Source organism: Thermobia domestica, chromosome 1, assembly GCF_964235325.1.
Source record: "Thermobia domestica chromosome 1, izTheDome1.hap1.1, whole genome shotgun sequence".
In the NCBI taxonomy this organism is placed as follows: Eukaryota; Metazoa; Arthropoda; class Insecta; order Zygentoma; family Lepismatidae; genus Thermobia; species Thermobia domestica.
In genome coordinates this window covers 337,535,170-337,553,928 of record NC_137454.1, presented here as the reverse complement: position 1 = coordinate 337,553,928, position 18,759 = coordinate 337,535,170, and the positions used below count along the sequence as shown (strand labels likewise).

The 18,759-nt window shown below is 32.5% G+C and overlaps 1 protein-coding gene across 1 annotated transcript in view; it reads left to right on the top strand.

Moving 5' to 3' along the window:
* Diap1 (Death-associated inhibitor of apoptosis 1) overlaps positions 1–17,966 on the top strand; it is a 71,195-nt gene extending 53,229 nt beyond the window's left edge. Inside the window, exon 7 of the mRNA XM_081729581.1 lies at positions 449–17,966. Coding sequence (XP_081585707.1) covers positions 449–621 — 173 coding nt within the window. The 3' untranslated portion in view covers positions 622–17,966. The remainder of the gene's footprint in view (positions 1–448) is intronic.
* The last annotated feature ends 793 nt before the right edge of the window (positions 17,967–18,759 follow it).

Here is an 18,759-nt window from a genome sequence, read left to right as displayed (position 1 = left end):
TTATTCAAATCTTTTGCCCATTCTTACATGGCCATTTCTGCATTTACGCATGTATGACATACAGTCAAATAGTACCAAGAGTCAGCAACAGATAGGACAAAGCACCCGATAAAGCGCATACATGGACATTCCTTGTTTTTTTCCTTTACCTTTCATATTTTGTGTTTGTGTGTTTCAGCTTATTACGTCCTTTACAGTAATCACGTAAAGTGCTTCCTACCCCTATTGTGTATATTTTTTTCCTTGACTGGAAGAAATTGAATTTGATTAACATACTGAGTAGTTCTTCTCAGGAAAGGAAACTGTATTCATATTGATTCAGTATTTCCAGAATTGTTGATAACACACGATAGTAACGAGTATCCATTTGTACTACCGACAGTGTGCAGTGCATGTATCTTAATTATAGCGTATAACTATAGTGATGTTGTTTTGTTTATCTTTGCAGAAAATGTGAAAGATGATGCGAGACTGTGTAAAGTATGCTACATGAATGAACTTGGAATACTTTTCATGCCATGTGGTCATCTTGCAACGTGTATCGACTGTGCATTAAGTGTGTCAGAATGTGTGATATGCAGGAAGAAAATTTCGGCTACTGTGAGAGCCTATTTACCATGAATCATCACAAAATCCTAATGAGTTAAACGAAAAACAATAGTAATTAGGAAGCATTAAAAATTAAGGAAAGTAAGACCGTTACTTTCAGTTTTCATCTTTTTTTTCTTTTTCTTTCTTTCTTTCCTAAAAGATTTTGTAATTGGAATAATATTGTGTTGAAGGATGAATCCTTGTTTGCATTATGATGCACATCTTTTAAGTGCCTTGAAATAAGGTCCTCCCCCTCCTCTTATTTTGAATTAGAAATAACTGTTGTGATTAAATGCATTCTACTGTCTTTGAGTAGAAAATTTTTCTGAACTATTTTTGCCTGTTACTGCTTGATCTTCTTTTAACATATTAACAGAATGTTATGAAATACCTTAGTCTCTATGAGGGGATTAAGCGTTAAATGGATACATTCTTACCTTTAAACTTAACGCATTAGGGGGAAAGGAGAATAATATAGAAGCCCGCTATGCCGTAAAAGAGATTGGGAGAAGGTAGTAAGGAGAAACGAATTATTCTCCCAGATTCTCATATTTTTCAGAATTATACAAGCAAATACATACGAAGCTTTTTGTAACGTATACATCTTAGTCTAAATTTGAAGGAATATCTGCTTTCTTGCTTCCAAGTGCAATGCAATCGCATTCTTTCTCTTGCATATATTACGTTTCAAATATATATATATTGAGAAGGGGAAGAAAGAAAAATAAGTGATTCGGATTATTGAGTATTTCTAAAAATAACCAGTATTGTAGCAAACCGATAATATGAATTATTTTGTTTTAAGAACATTTTATTAAAACTACTAGTGCGTAAGAAAGTTTTTTAGGTCATTTGTTTCTTCATAATTCTAGAAAACTATGAGAAAGTGGGGAGCTGTTCGAAAGTTTATTACAGGGTAAGGAGTACCTCTATTGTAGGGTTCATCTAATGCAACTGAGTGAAAGGAATTAAATGCAATAATAGCATTTATTATTATTTTATATATATATTTAAAGCTTGGAGTTGTTGCTAATTTTAGACTTCTTACCCTCTCAAAAGCTGCATCCGACTACTATGATGTTTTATATACTTTTGTATGCGTATAATATTGGATTAGCCTTTAGCCTTTTTTCTTTTCTTTCTTTCTTTTTTTTTTTCTTTCTTTTTTTATAGAAACTTTTCATTTCGAATTCCATCTTTATTTGTTTGTTGATTTATGGTGGAGATTTAATAGAGAGGTAAAATGTAAACTATTAAGTTTCAAACTAAAACACGGTCTTACTTTCCGAGATATTCTTATTTCTGTGAGTATTTGTAAAATCATAACAATTTTCGGTTTCATTTTTCCACTCATATCATTTTCGGTTAATGAGTTTTCATGAATATGAATTAGTTCATGTGATACTTTAATAAAGTTCTGAGTGTTTCAGTGTTTTTTTTTTTTTTTTTTTTTTCTGTTTTCGAGTGTAAGTTTAGATATAAATTTAAGAAAGTTGTATGTTTTGCAAATTAAACACAGAAATTGTAAGATTCTGATTTTGCATATTCAGACAAAATTATGTGAAAAAGAAAATTTTGTGTAGAAGACCATAGAAATCCATTTGTGACTCCTTAATGATGATATTCTTCACGATAACTGAATCACTTCTGTGATCATTTCAGTGAAGTTTTACTTATCACTTTAATAGAGAAGTAACACAACTAAAAGTGATCCTTATTGATATATGATGTTGAAAATGATCCTAAAGGCTGGGAAAGTTGAGAGAAAACATTGCTATTGATGGTACACATCCCTCCTCTCCTGCCCAGGAACCAACTCACATCTATTAGCCCATGTTAGCCTGCAACAGTGCTAATCAACTCGCTCTTCTGGAAAGCTAGAAGTGTTACTTTTCCATTAAAGTGATGAAAAATTAGCACAGAAGGTTGAAATAGACTGTTCGTTTTATCTATCTATCTATCTATCTATCTATCTATCTATATATATATATATATATATATATATATATATATAATTGAAAAATTACAGAGTAATTTGTTAGTGTACTTCCGCATTGTAGAAATGAAGTTGAAATGTGATAGCAATACGATGTAAAGATAATGTGAGCACTTTTGTGACCCGATTTGAGCAAGGTGAAATATGAAAATATTCCGCAGTAACAATATACAATAAAAGATATGGATTTTGTAATCAATAAAAAGGTCTCATCGCATTTACAGTAATTTTTTTAATATAATACTTTATATAAGTCGTGTTAAATGCACGGTCAGCAACAAACGTTTTTTCTTTAATCTCTCCGATCTAAATCGCAAGTTCTCTCACGCAGTCAAACACTTAGCCTGTCTCTAGCATTGAATATTTTCGTACTTTTATGTAATCGTTCCGTGTTTAATATGTTTCTGTGTTACGAAGAAAATTTGTTTTATTGTTTGGACTTTATCTAATAATAGTCATTAGTCTAACGTTATTGGTGCCAGGGACACTCGATTCTCCGTGAATATAATAAAATGTGTAAATGTACAAAAACATGCGATTGAGATCGTAAAACATTTGTGTTACTTAGAGAACGTTAAGAAACAATTACTTGAATTAAATTACTAACCTCCACATTCCTAATAATTCAGTGGTTTTGAATTTCAATATTTGAACATTTTCGAAGGCGTAACGATTTCTATTATTTAACAGATCAAAACCTGTACTTCATTTTGCATTTGTATTATTTACATTTTTATAAATGCTTATAACATCTTGTAGAACACAATCCGGGAAAAAGTGGTAAATGAGAATTTTAAAGATTATGATACTTTAACGATAATAAAATCTTTCATATAATAAATTCTGTTCGATTGTGTTTAATCATTATAACACCCGCATTTATAAAAGTGTAAATATTACAAATACAAGATGAAGTAAAGACTTTTGCCGATCCAGACATCGAAATTCAAAACCACTGGATTAGTAGGAGTACGGAGGTTTTTAACATATTTTATTCAATTCTAATTCATTCAGCTGTTTAAAAACAAACTCTGTATGACTTTTTAGATAACACATTGAAGAAGTGTTTTTTTTTTTTCTTTCTTTGCTTTAACGTTATTTTGAAGTATATTTTCAAGAAACAGAACTTTTGTTGCTGATCGTACAGAAACTCAATATTGTTTTAAATAATTTTTGTAAACAGCGAAACGTAACATTTCACCTTTTCCCGTGCCTAATTATTAGGTTTTGACAATATGTAATTCAAAGAATAGAAACTTCATTATTAAGCGAGAATTATATATAATCCGTTATTTGCATTTGCAATTGAAAAATAAATTTAAAAAAGAAGTGTTCTTGCCTTTGATGCGGAAGACCTCGTTCGATTCCCGATAGATGTTGATGTACTCCACCTTAACCTGTAGGTCCATGTCTTATATGACCTCGTTGCTAAAAGGGGACGTTCAATTGTAAATAGTTAACAATGCAAATTAAGTAAATTAGTAACATTTCAAGCAAATGTAGGAGAAAAGAAAATTTGTATTCCATCATTAATATACATGGAAATGATAATGTAACTTAAAAGAGTTTTAGTATAACACAAATCAATACACTTTTCTCATTGACGTCTTTGATAGCACAAAGGTATGTCTAACCTGTAGTCAATCTTACACTATGTGTTGTACAGTATTTACAATGAGACATAGTTTATGGCATCTTTTATATGATGTTACAGTCCAGTATGTTGTTAACTTCTGAGGCGTACATGTTGTCTTTGACGTATCCTCATAAGAAAAAGTCAAGTGGGTAATATCGGAGGAAGTGGAGGCCAAGAAATAAGTTCATCTTGGCTAATCCAACGATTTGAATTTTGGACTTAAGAATCCAATGTGCCGGATTACCATCCTGCTGAAATACTATTGTCGGATGCATGTGTGCTGACTGTTGTACAGCAAAGTTCTCGAACACCCTAATAAGAGTAACGGTAACAGAATTTTTGTTAAGCCGCTCAATTCGGTAGTCCATTAACTTCGGGAGTTTTGCATGTGTTCTACGAATGCATGGAAGTTTTCTGAACCCCAAATTCGTGCATTGTGATGGTGTACTCTTTCCGGAAGGCGAAAGTCTCATGTGAAAACATCATGCGCGTAAAACATGTATAATCATTAGCAACGCGATCTAGCTTAGCGGTTGCAAATGTTTCGCTGTTTAGTCGGTCATCAATCTTAATTTCCTGCACAAGTCCAGTGGGCGGTAAAGAATTGTGTGAACTGTCGACCTTCTCTCGTTACTTGCCTAGTTGACTTCTTTGGACTTCGAACGATCTTCGAACATTTTCTACTACCTTTTCCTGAATTCCCTGATTTCCACTACCATGTTCTTTCACAGCACTGCCGGTTACCCAAACTTGATCACACCACTTCCTTGTAGTCTTGAATATCGGAGAGTCCTTGCTCTACACACGACGAAAGTTTCGTTGCACTTGAATTATGAGTTTTACTTCTGCATACCACTACACAACTGACATGCTCGATTGGGATCGCCATTTTAGAAATAACTTACTGTTGTAGTGCCATTGTGTTTCTAGCGCGAACTACATCATTTTCACATAAACTTGAGTTTCTCCTTCTGGTGTTACGAAAGTTCTAACAGGATGACCTTAAAAAATAATAATAAAAATAAAAATAAAAAAATAGACATCCCCAAAGGAACCGTAGGGATCCGATATAACCTGGCAAGTAATCTCGTACGTTCCTTTGGAGAATCCCTCACACACACACCTTGCGATTTGAAGCATACATTTTTCAACCGGGCAAGTGTGACTTCGAGTGTCATGTTCTAAACCGCATTCTCTACGTTGCTTTGTTTTTGAATTACAGTTCTCTGAAGTTCATTTTTCCCACGCTTTAGGCACCTTATATCGCCGAAACTATCCATCACTGACCAAAGTTTTAGAGGACTTTTTTTTGCTCGTTTCGGTGTCAGGAATCAGCTCCCGAAGTTTGTTCAGATACTTTGTTACCACCTTGTATATATTTCCACGCGTTATTTGAATATAGTTCTACTCAAGGGATGCTATTTTTCTTTTAATACCATTTCGTGGGTAGGACTCTTATCGTCCCATTTTAACAGCCGACCGTGAGATGTGGACCTAAAATATTTAACATGGACTTTGAAAGTCTTTAGGGAAACTCACTCTAAAAATCGTATTTCACATGAAGCCAAAATGGTAATATTATACCCTGGCCGGTGAACGATGATTTCTGACAGCTTTGCACAAGGCCACGGCGAGCGAGCAGAAGACAGCAGGTCAACCAACCTTAGGCTCAGAACCTGTCGCGTCTCCATGGTAACCACCGCACATTACCAAACTTTCACTCACCCTCAACGAGGAAGCAGACGATTCTCCCCTTACGCAAGAAACACATGGCAACACCGCACTCCTCAGTCGTCCTCGCGAGCTTAGCTGTCAGAAATCATCGTTCGCCGGCCAGGGCATAATTACGTTTTTCATACCGGAGATCGAAACTAATCAATACAAACGAAGTATTTGTGCTAAGTATTCAGCTACTTTGGAGCCGAAGTTTTAATATCATGTGCAAGTACAGTTATTTTCTAACAGTAACACGACAGTTGTATGAACATATCTGGCGGATGAAGACAGAAGTGATGAAGAATTAAGTTAATTAATTAAAGTTGAAGATTAGCTTGATTAAATCTCCGTAAGATTTTACTATCCCCAAAATAAATAAATAAAATGAATATTGTTTACCACTGGATAGACATTAGGGTGGGCCGAATTTTTTTTTTTTTTTTTTTTTTTTTTTTCAGATATTCAGGATTGAGTAGTTATCAAAAGTTGTGCATTGGTACGAAATGAAGTCATGTCAAATATGTTGATTTTAAAACAATATTTAACCGGGTCCTCGTGGCCCTAAAGTGCCTAATTTTTTGTTCAAATAAAATGAGTTTAGGTAATAAGAACATTTTACCAGACAATACTATTAATACATAAAACATGAAATATATGCTTCCAATGTAAGCAAATAACTATTAAGAGCTTAACTAACTTTTATAATTACCATATTAACACACAAAAAACCTTCGTGTTGAGCCCAGCTCAGAACTCTCAAACTTTAAGAGAATATCACTTTTTCGCATCTGGATGCAATCGTTAGCCTCAATCCCGCACTTGCAACATACATTAAGCGCTTCCACCCCGAATTCAGACGATGAAGAGTTCGCATGGAACTATCGTTTAGAGAATAAAATCTAAAGTAAACCTAAATAAACAATAGTGAGCCCTAAACAAATGAGTACCGCAAAAGATTTAATAGGTGTCTCGAATAGGTCGGCTGCTAAAACTGTATCCGCTGTTTTAGAAGATATGAATTTACTGAACAAAACTAACAAAGACAAGGTAGTAGATGAAAACAAAATCAGTAGGAAACTAGAAAAAAAAAAAAAAAAAAAAAACAAACCCGTGTAAAGCTACTAATTTTAAGGGTCTTTATTTTGGTGGCCGAAAATACCAAACTATAGTTCTAATTGACAATTGCAATAGGCAAAGAACTGAAGAATATGCGGATTATATCGATTTGACCGGTTGGTCAGAAGTAATAGTAACGAAACCTCCAATTTCGGCTAACGTATCAACAGAAGAACTAACTGACAGGGTTGGCTGGTTTAAACCAAGGTGGTTTAAACCAGCTGGTTTTTTCAAAAAAAAAAAAAAAAAAAAAAAAAAAAAAAAAAAAACTGGTTTAAACCAAAAAACAAAAAATATTCGTAAAAGTGTAAGTGTTTGTAAAATCTTGATGAACACACATTTGTGGGTTATCACGTTTCACTCCCGTATATTATTCGTATTATATCCAGACCTAAATTCCCCATTCATTACTCAAAAAGATTATACTACAAAAGCAACTTTTTTTTTTTTATAAGTTTATAAATGTTTATTTTGTGATTTTTTGTAGTTATTATTGTTATGTAATTGCAGTCGAAGAAAAATTCTAAATATTGTTTCGTTTCAATGTTTACTATTGATAAAATACATCGAAAATGTCGTACTTTTTGTAGGGGGGAGGGGTCATACAGACCTCACGAGAGGCCTTTAGTGAAATAAGTATCTTTGGTATCTATTTATGTATAAACGAGTCTGAGCCAAAGTGGACTCAAATAATTCGTATCTTTATTCACTTTTCTTATTGATATGCAGATTAAGTCGGTGTATTTCTTTAATTTGGACCAATAAAAGTCGTTATTAACTAACTTGAACTAAATTAGTTCTTCTGTACTCCGTACTATTTTGAAATTGTTCATATGCAATTCTGTGTAATGGTTTCACTTGTGCAACTGTTTATCTTTTTGTCCTTCTGAAATGACTTTTGACAGTTATATTAAGAAGCATGTAAAGATCAGTACAACGTTTTTTAATCAGGATTCCTTCGTGAGTGAGTCGGCAGACGTATCGCATTTGTGGCCAATTAGTCCTGGTTCCGAGTTCAAATGGAGGACAATTTCTCTCGGATGTAACTCGAGAAGCGGTTTTTATTCCGCTTTAAGCTTATGTGACCCCTTCCAGCATAACTCGGTTGTCGCATAATATCATCAAGGCGAAACAAACTTATTTCTGTCCATATATGATATGAATATATAGAGTAAATTATTTAAACCATAAAAACCTGGTTTAAACCAAAAAAACCGGTTTATTTGGTTTTTTTAATAAAAACCATGGTTTTTGCCAACCCTGCTAACTGAAATGATTGAGGAAAAGAGGAGGTTCCACAGTTTGGCACGTTTCCCTTCCACACACAGGCTTTGGAGAGGTGTACAAAGGTAGTAACAGAATCTTCTTCAGAAGTATGCGGTAGTGTTGCAGGAGACGGTTATGTTCGTGCAAAATTGGAAGCACGAAAGTATCTACCAAGCTTCGGACATAAATCTCAATGTTTTGTTCCAAGATTCAACTAAAGGAGCTTTAAGTAAGAGGAGGGTCGGTGGGAGGAACTCGTTGTGTAGCCACCTCCACGTGGTGAGTTCCGGGCTGGTTTGGTGTTTGTTGGTCAATTTTGCAACCTTACGTATTTGTGTCCGTACTATTATATCTACTAAACACCAATCAGACGAAGAGCTGCACATCAGATCAGAACATTTAAAATACTGGGGTCAAGTTAAAGTATTAGGAATCTTAACCAATTCTCTATTCATACTTAAAATAATGGTATCTATTTTTTAAAAAAACAAAACACTTTTCGGACCCGCAAGGCCTGGTGAAATGTTTTTATCTGCCTCTGTTTTGGGAAAGAAACATAGCATTATACAACTTTTGCACGGTACTCAAACGTAATTTTCTGAAAAATATATTTCAATAATATTTTCACTATTCACTACCATATTTTTTCAGCATTAACGTTTTTTCGGGCTCCCGGGGCCCGATTAAATATCTTTTTATCCGGCTCTGTTTTGGCGAGGAAACTTGACATTATAAATTTTGCACGGTACTCAATCTTAACTTTCTAAAAAAAATATATTTCAATAATATTTTCACTATTCACAACTACCTTTTTTTAAAATAATAATAAACGTTCTTTAGGGCCCCGGGCCCGGTTAAATAAGTTTTATTCCGGCTCTGTTTCTGTGAAGAAACGTAACATTATACAATTTTTGCACGGTACTGAAACAACTTTCTAAAAATATATTTTAATAATATTTTCATTGCTCGCTACTTTTATTTTTTCAAAATTAGCGTTCTTTCGGGCCCCCGGGGCCAGGTTAAATATCTTTTTATCCGGCTCTATTTTGGTGAAGAAACAACATAATATTATACAACTTTTGCATGGTACTCAAACTTAACTTTCTAAAAAAATTATTTCAATAATATTTTCACTACTTGCAACTATTTTTTCAAAATTAACATTCTTCGGGGCCCGGTTAAATATATTTTAATCCGGCTCTGTTTTGGTGAGGAAACATAATATAACATTTTATAACTTTTGCACGATACTTAATCTTAATTTTCTATTTAAAAAAAAAAAAATCGGCCCACTCTAATAGACATAGTAAATAATAACTGCAGTCTTCTAACATTTTGTAGAAAATATATTTTGAAAAAAAGAATCTCTCCCACTGTATTTTTTCCCGAAGTATATTGGATTTTATGATAGTGTCATATTAACCCTTGACACTAGGACACCATTTGCAATTACAGTAAGGGCGCGGTGGCTCAGTGGTAGAGCGTTCACCTCCGGTGTTTGGGGTCCCTGTTCGATCCTAGCTCGCGCCGTGTGGACTTTGTGGTGGACAAACACCGTACTCGGGATTCTCCCGTTTCCTCCCACTTTCATTTCATTCATTTCTCATAATCACCGTCTCCTTTAGCCTAACCGGCATAACCGTGTGGCATAAAACTCAGATTTAATTTCATTTTTGAAATTACAGTGTCTGTTTTTATTCTTCCTTTGGTAATAGCTATTCCTGTTAACTACTAAAAGGAAAAACATTGGAAGACTAAAATAAAGCACGTTGAAGACCTATATGTAATGCAGAACAATGGAAATAAAATTTAGAGGAATATCTTACTATTTTCAAGCAATTTCGTCCAGTTGTCCAAGAATAATACGTACGCTAAACTTACATCAGTAAGAACGAAATTATTCATTAATATGAATAGTATATTTTTCTTTCTTTGTAAATCTTTTTCATGGACTGGTTAACTGTGCAATTTTCTGTTAGGTTAGTTTACGTCATTGTGCATTTATATTGAGATTCTAATTTCTGGTAAGAAAGTGTATCATCCTAATATATTGGCACGGTCGTAGCTTAAGATGTACACATATTTATAGGGACAGTTTTGTTGAGAAAATCTTGGCCATCCACTTCGAAAAATTCGGAAGTGTCATCAGGTGGAGGATATTTATCAAAGGCTCATTTTCTTTCCCTGTCAAACCTTTACAAGGCTCAGTATAAAACAGATATATTGACGTTTGAGTAGAAAGTTTTCAGAAGAAAGTTGCACTGCAGGTGTTTGCAGACGTAACTGTACATATTTTGCACGTTTACTTCCGTAATTCGCTTAACATTCCTTATATTGCATCTAAAATGTGAAGCATGGCGAATAGAACCTATTAACAGAAAGATAGACGGTTAATGGGGCTTCCGTAAATTGAATTCAAATTGTCCTTATTTGGACAGTGTTGTGAGTGGTTAAAAATCAAAGAAAATAGTTTAAGGAAAAATTTACCAAAATTGGGAAGGTTGACTTTTATTTCAAACAATGATTTTTATGTTATATGTATAGATATAGAATCCTTTTCTTGCATATACATATCTACGTAATCCAGTAATTTGTGATAAGCGTAGGTGGCAGCTATAAAAATCCATCATGAAAATCACATTCATGTTGATAATGGTGTTATTGAATAAAGCTTTACGTATTTACTAATTGTGTACATTTCCTTGAATATATGATTAAACGTATAATACCAAATACAGTTTTTCTTTGTCTTAGTGTGAGCCTTACAGTCAGGTTTATATAATACTTACACAAGTAAAGGGAACGCATTATTCGCCATTTGATCAGAAAAACACTTTCATTTCGTGCGTCTTGTCCGTTGTACAAAAGCAGATTTTATATTCTCAGTTTATTCACAAAAACAACTTTTATTCTCTGTATCTCGTTCTTTGTATAGTCATCAACAAAGTACAATCTCAAATATTTTAACAATAACTTTGCGACAAATTTATCAATTTGAAGATGGTTTCAGTAACATCGAGAATTTACCCGTACTGTACAACTTAAAAAAATTAGTCATTAATTCATTCATTTGAAAGTTAATTCATCTGAAAAAAGTCAGATAGTTTATATATATATATATATATATATATATATATATATATATATATATATATATAAAATGGTAATTGTAGTACATTTTGACGCTAAAACCAATATGTCTGAGAGTGTATTCTGTCACATTGTTCTTCGTAATATTTCCAATGCCTACAAGTATCATACTACTTTTATTTAATTATATTAGTTATATGGTCAGATTCAGTACAAATAAACCATTTAAGAATTTTGAATTTTGTCTTAACGTGACAATAGTACGTTTATGATATTCTTGTGATAATATTGTAAATGCCGGTCGTGGTTCTAGTCAGTATATAATGTATGTATTGATTTATGTTAATTCTACACAGTAACAGTTTCCAGTTGCTGATGAGACTGCTGGACTAGGTCCTTGTGGGTACATTGTAACGTGTTATCATTGTAGATAAGTTATCTCGATCTACTAACAAAGCGAGAACCTATAAGATTAATTCAAACAAATCAGAATGTTACGTAGTTATAAAGATATTGCGATACACTTGTATATATAATGAAGAGAAAATACCAGATTTTCTTTTTCATTGAGAAATAATCATTACGAAAAGAACAGGTTTATTGATATTGAATAGTAAATATTAGGCCTAATATACGCCTATTGTGATGTGTATACAGAGATTTAGGTGTCCGATCGACACAAGAGTTTCACGTTTTTTATTACTACATTAATTAAAAAGTATGCACTTACGGAATTCCGGGGGACATCACCCTGCCCTCCTTAAATGACTGCCCTGGACCTTTCATAAATATTCCGTTAGAAACAAGGGCAAATTCATTGTTGAATGAATAAATATAAAAGTAGGTATTCTTCGCTTTGTGGGGAAAGGCTCTAGTAATCACTTCGCCTCATAGTTCAATTGCGTAACAAACTATACATATGTTCACTTGAACATTAATATAATTTCTTACATAATTACACTTCGAAACTGGGACTGTAATAAATATTGTTAAAATGTATTGTTACATATAAAACTATTTACATTTTTCAGTTACTTATAAAGATTAAGTAAATGCTAAAATCCGTAAAATCGTAAAAAACACGTTGGTTGTAATGTAATTTTTGAAGTTTATGTAGTTTGTAGGTTAGAGATTCTCAGATTAAAGTTGTTCAGCGATAATTTTGAAAGAATAATAATAATAATAATAATAATTTAAAATTCTACTAGAATAATAATTTATTTTCAGCAGTTTTTACAAAGCTTCTTGTAAAAATAGTACTATTTTTTCGTTAAATGTACATATGAAGAGAGCCAAAGTGAAAAGAAAAATGTGTGAACAAATTAACTAGCTATACATGAAATCTCGCTTAGAAAATAGTACAAAAATTCTATACCGAGTAGTGGTGATATTGTAAGTGACAAGGTACGTACCACATTGTTGAAGAGCGAGATAATGAGTGGATAGTACTGTAGTACAGTACGCAGAATTCATAAAATATATTTATAGTTTTTGTATTTTGAGTAGCAATATTTTATACAAATTTTAATTTTACAAGCAACATTGTATATGTAAAATGTATGCTATTACTCTTAATTATATGTATTATACATTACATTTAGTTTTATGTATGGATATGAAATATTTGACAGTATTAAAAAACAAAAGTAATCAAACCACTAAATACATATTATTAATACTTGTATAATAGTTCCGTCAAATTAATATCGTCTTCATTAGACATATTCGATAATGTGTATTAGATAACGTTATATTGCCAAAACTGTTAGGCAAGTATTATTAGTATGTATTTAGTGCTTTGATCAGGTTTGTCTTATTAATACTGATAAATCTACAATGTGTTGTGTTAGTTAAAGACATGTATCGTATTGTACATAATAGATAAATCTTCAGAACCTATACTGAAATATATTTAAAAGTTTTCAATAATTCTACTTGAGATTGAACATTTTATAGTGGTTCAACACGAAGGGATACACTTAGTTGTTAGTTAGTTTAAGAATTAATGCAAGTATGGAAAATTTTCATGACTTAAAAATCCCCTATTTTACACAGTGAGTTTTTCGAGTGTGTTTCAAGTGATGAATTCGACGAGTTTTCCTATGAGTTAAAGTTTGTCAATAGTAATACAATAAGAAGTGAACTGTGAACAATCAAGACTGATCTACTTGCAGTGTCGATAGGACAAAATAAAATATGTGGAGCTATAGTTAAACGATAGTAATTTGTCGCAGAAAGTGGCAGAAGAAAATATTTTATCTCGTATTTACTATGTGAGGAGTTCTACAGTGGTATGTCACAAAAGAAATATTGAATACATATTTCGTGACGTAATAAGTAGTAAGAGGCAGTGTATTTACTATGTATTAAAAGAGAATCGTATTTACTATGTGAGGAGTTCTACAGTGGTATGTCACAAAAAGAAATATTGATTACATATTTTGTGATGTAATAAGTTGTAAAAGGCAGTGTAATACCAAAAACGTTTTTCCGACGGATTCTCATGTTATGAACTTGTGAAATGTTTAAAGAACTTATTTGTGCATTGCAGACTTTATTTCTCATATTATTGTCCTATACATATATATATAATATATATTTAAATAATATGTACATACAAGAGACGTTAAATCATGATGATAAAAGCCTAATTTTTTGATTATTAAAATACGTTGCACAAAAGTTGCACATTAATTACTCATATGTGTATTACGAGCATCATTAGAATATAATATTTTAAGCACTTGAAGCCATGTTATACAGCTGTTATCTGTATTGCCTGCTCTTTATTTATTGTATATAAACAATGCGAAGCTAATAAACAATATAATAATTTTTTGGAAGAACGAACCAAAGTACTTCAGAATTCTAAGAAACCGGAAAGTTCTTTTTCCCTTCCTTTCTAAGGAAGATGTCACAGTAGGATGACATGTTTCTGAGCAACAAGAAAACATTTCAGGATACATAGTAGTGCATATGAACATTTTGCAACTCTTAAGATTTTTTTAAAACTTTTTTTTTTTTTTTTTTTTTTGCATTGTTTATAAACAAAATAAAAGTGAGAGTAGATGAAGAGTACGATTTACCAGGAAAAAGTAAGTACTACTTCGTACATACTGTTTTATCAGTAGGTTGGAAAAAAATAATACGGAAGTTATTGATAACAGAACAAGTAGTAGTAGCAAGTTGATACAGAGTAATTATATGTACAGCATATAAATATGTATATAGTTAATGCATATATTGTGTACTATTAATGCGATAAGCCTAAGGTATTTCGCTCCTTAAGTAACAGGGCTATGAGATCACAAGGTTTCAAATAATAATAATTTAGTTTTGATTACATGTAAACAATTAAAAATATACATTGTAAAGATGTAGGTCTGATTTTAGTAATGTAGTATTTTTGAAGAGTACAGAGCAAAAGCTGAAGTCGATAATGAGTTGTTTGCTGAGGACAAAGAAATAAGATTCATTGTGTGTGTTCACTAGTTAACACTGTAGTTTAAAACTTGATCATTGAATTTTTGATGCACGTTTTCGTATTTACAAAATACTACAAGAAATAGAAAAAAACTTTTCAAATAAATATTTTGTACTTGTAATGTGCTATTTTCTATAAAATTAACATTGTTTTCAAGAATTTCTGTGTGACACAACAGATGTATTAGTCAGTAGTAATGAAGTCCTTGAAAACAAACATGACTTCATGAATTTATTAAAAAGGTAACTGTTAATACTTTATTGTTTATATGCTTTTCTATGTCATGTTTGTTATAATGCCGTTGTACATACTTGTACTCTTCTTGGCGTTCCGTGTTTGCTCTTTACTCTTCATTTCGTGTTGATTTATGTAAGCTATAACTTTTTTTTTGTGTGTGAATATATTATTTGGGTCATTTTGTATTAGTTTTATGTATAATAAAAAAAATAACAATAATAATAATAAAATTGCCCTACAATTGTTAAGACATGGTTTCCAGTATAATAAAACTATAACAAAATTCTTTATGTAAGAGTTGAGTTTATATAACAGACCTCTCTAAAACCTCCTGAATTAATGATTTGGCCTGTTAATCTTTGAATAGTAGTATACTGTATCTATCTGTTACGTAATAGTAGTAATTTATAATTTTGTAAATTACTCCAAACTTATAAACTACGTATAAGAATGATGCCTGGATTCCTCAATAAAAGATGAGAGACTAGGTTTTGTAGGTTTTATTACAAAATATATGATTATGGATGATGGAAATGTGATTATTTAAGATCGAAGGATAATCGTCCACAAGCAAAGGGGTCCTTGCTGCAAACGTTAATGTCCATGCCTTTCGCCGCCAGTGATAGACACGCTTGCCGTGGAGGAAAACAAATGAAAAAAAAAAAAAAGCACAGCATGTTAAATGAAACATGTCCATAGTGGAGTAGTGAACCAATGGCGAAGGTCCTGAGTTCGTCTGAGGGAAAGACCACTTGGGAACACCTCACTGTCTTTCACTATGAATTGTTTTTCTATGCACCATATGAGCAAGAAAATCATATTCATGCTCTCAAGGTTCTTATTGGCCTGCATGCTATAGAATTGCCACAGTGTCGAGGGAAAACACTCCGCAGTCCTTATGAAGGACTAGTCTGCTACCGAATTCCTTAGGAGTGTAAAAATCATGTAAACAAAACACAAAATTCCCAAAACAACAACAAAAAAAAAAAAAAGGAAAGAAAAGGAATTGCTTTGTAAAATCGTCATTACGTGGGGGAGAGAGATCCCAGATCACAAATGGGGTACTCCACCTGGAGCGTATCCATGCGGATATTCAGGCGGGGTCGTGAGCATTGACACACCGATCTTCCTGTCCAAACGCGACGCGATATTGCAGCTTGATTCCGATCAATGAAAAGGTGGGTGTGAGAAAACGGCGAGTCACCACGAATGAAAGCGGGAGGGGATGCCGGCGCGTGCAGGAGGATGAGAGGATTTGGGGGTGTCGGGTGGTTGCTATGCATCAGATGTTTTAGGTCAGTATTTTCGGTAGATTGCGTACAAGTAACCCTTTACTGAGACATGATGTTGCGTCTATAATGTTGAGAAGTACAGCCTTTCTTGTTCTTGCAATAGTAAATGCAAATGATCACTAAGATAAAAGCTGCGACTATGACGGTACAGAGCACTACAATCATGAGAATGTCTGTTAGCATCATGTTGGAAGGTCTAGTATGTTGTGGAAGTAATTGATGAAACATAATTCCTGAAAAAAAAAAAAAAAAAAAAAAAAAAAAATCACTGAAAATGTGGGGCATTTTTGTTCTTTTTTTTCTCATTTCTCGTATCCACTCTTAGAAAGGAAACAAAGAGAGAAGAGCAATCACGAAGATCCCAAGTGTGTTTCGTGGTAGTCAGCCACGATACACCAGGAAACCGTGAGGTTCTCTGTTTTTGTCATGATTTTGACGTACAGGCAGGGTGTAGAGGTCAGTGCAGAGATAATATAAACAATATAAACAGTATATATTGTTTATGTTTATAATAATGTCAGCATATAAACAATTTACATTTAATTAAAAAAAACTAATATTTATGACAATTCTTTAGCATATTTACTCGGTTTTCATCATCTTTGTATACAGTACATACAATATTAATTTTTTTTGTAGTAATTTTTTTTAAGAAACTATTACAAATAGCGTGCTTTCAATAACAACACGTCTAATTGGCTAATTTGGTATGTTTAATGTTTTGCTAAGTTCTGCTTAAGAAGGAGGAACTTAATAAAACACTTAATTTTTGCATTATAGCATTCTGTAGGCACTAAGCGAAAAGTTGTAATGGTGTCCAATAAATTCTTTTAAATACGACAGATAAGTGGGAAAGACCACTATATTACAGCTTGCCTCTTTAGCTGCAGATATCTTATTACATGCATTAATAGAAGTTTTTCTAAAAGAGATTTAAATTTGTAGTCTGTATATATATTAAGATTGTAGGGCAAAACAAAAATAATGAGTTATCTATATGCATTTTATGTACAAGTAATAAAATTAATTGTATTTTTTTGTAACAGTAAGTGTATGTTCACAGGTAAATACTATATTATTTCACATTACTGTTATAAAAGATTATAAACATACGATAAATTATAATTTCATATATGTAAATTTATATGTTTCAGTTTATAATATGAATTCAGTTAATAGGAAATTTAACAGTTCTTTCAGAAACTCTGAAAATAACCATATAATATTTCTTCAGTATATGTAATAAAACTACAGATAATGTGTGAACATTATTATCATTTCTTATAGAAATTACAACCTTTATGTAAGAACATTCGTTTCTAACACAAGTGCTGTGCTGTGTTATACTAAGTGGGTTTACTAATTGAAATCCAAAGTTTTGTGAAAGAGTTATTTTTATATAAGTGTTTTTTTCGTTGTGTGTAAATTAACACAAATTACTGTGTTTGTCAAATGTATAATTGTAAAATATTGTTGCAATTTAAATGTCTTTGTAAAAAGTAGATTTTAAAATTACTTGAATATAATGCAAAGTGTGAAATATTACGTATTTTTGTTTATTTTGAGCTCCTTCAAAAAAAAAAAAAAAAAATCATATTGCATAAAGCATATTTTTCTACTTCGAGCTGCGATTGAAAGAATACAGGGTGGCGACAAACTTGGAAAAGTCAAGGAGTTTCGATTTGCAAGAATTGAGATTTTAAAAACATTTAAAATCAAAATTTTTAACTCGTCGTTACACGCACCCGCCGCAAATTGCCGCAGTTTAGCAAAAACATCTGCACTTTCCTTATTCTAAGACAATAGGAGCGGAGGGTCCGAGTTATCCCCTACCCACCCCACCTCCACCTGACCCTGACCGGTTTTGCCACTCACGCGCATGGTTCGGGAGTGGAAGGGTGTGTATTGGTCACAGTGAGCAAATTGCTAACGGCGCGTGTTACCACGTAGAGATTGTTGTGAGCAGGCTGCTAACGGGCGTGTTCTAGTGTTACGTGTTGTATTTTAAGGGCCGTTTGCTCAAACATTCTTTAAGCGTATTCTTTGAAGAGTAGAACAACAGGTAGCACTAAAACTTTCTGCAAATTTCAAGAGGAAATTATGCTTTGGAAACAAGAAACTTTACACAAAATTTAACAAGATAAAATATAAAAATTATCTCCTTTTCTGCATAAATTTTGTAATTATAAAATTGAAAACAGTTAAAATCCCAAAAGCCTTTACTTTAACGCCTGCAACCATAAGTGCTTGAAAAGTTACTTATGATTGTATGTTTTCTGTCGTTAAACCTGGATTAGGTTTAAATTTGTTTGAGCAAATGGGCCTAAGTGTTTTA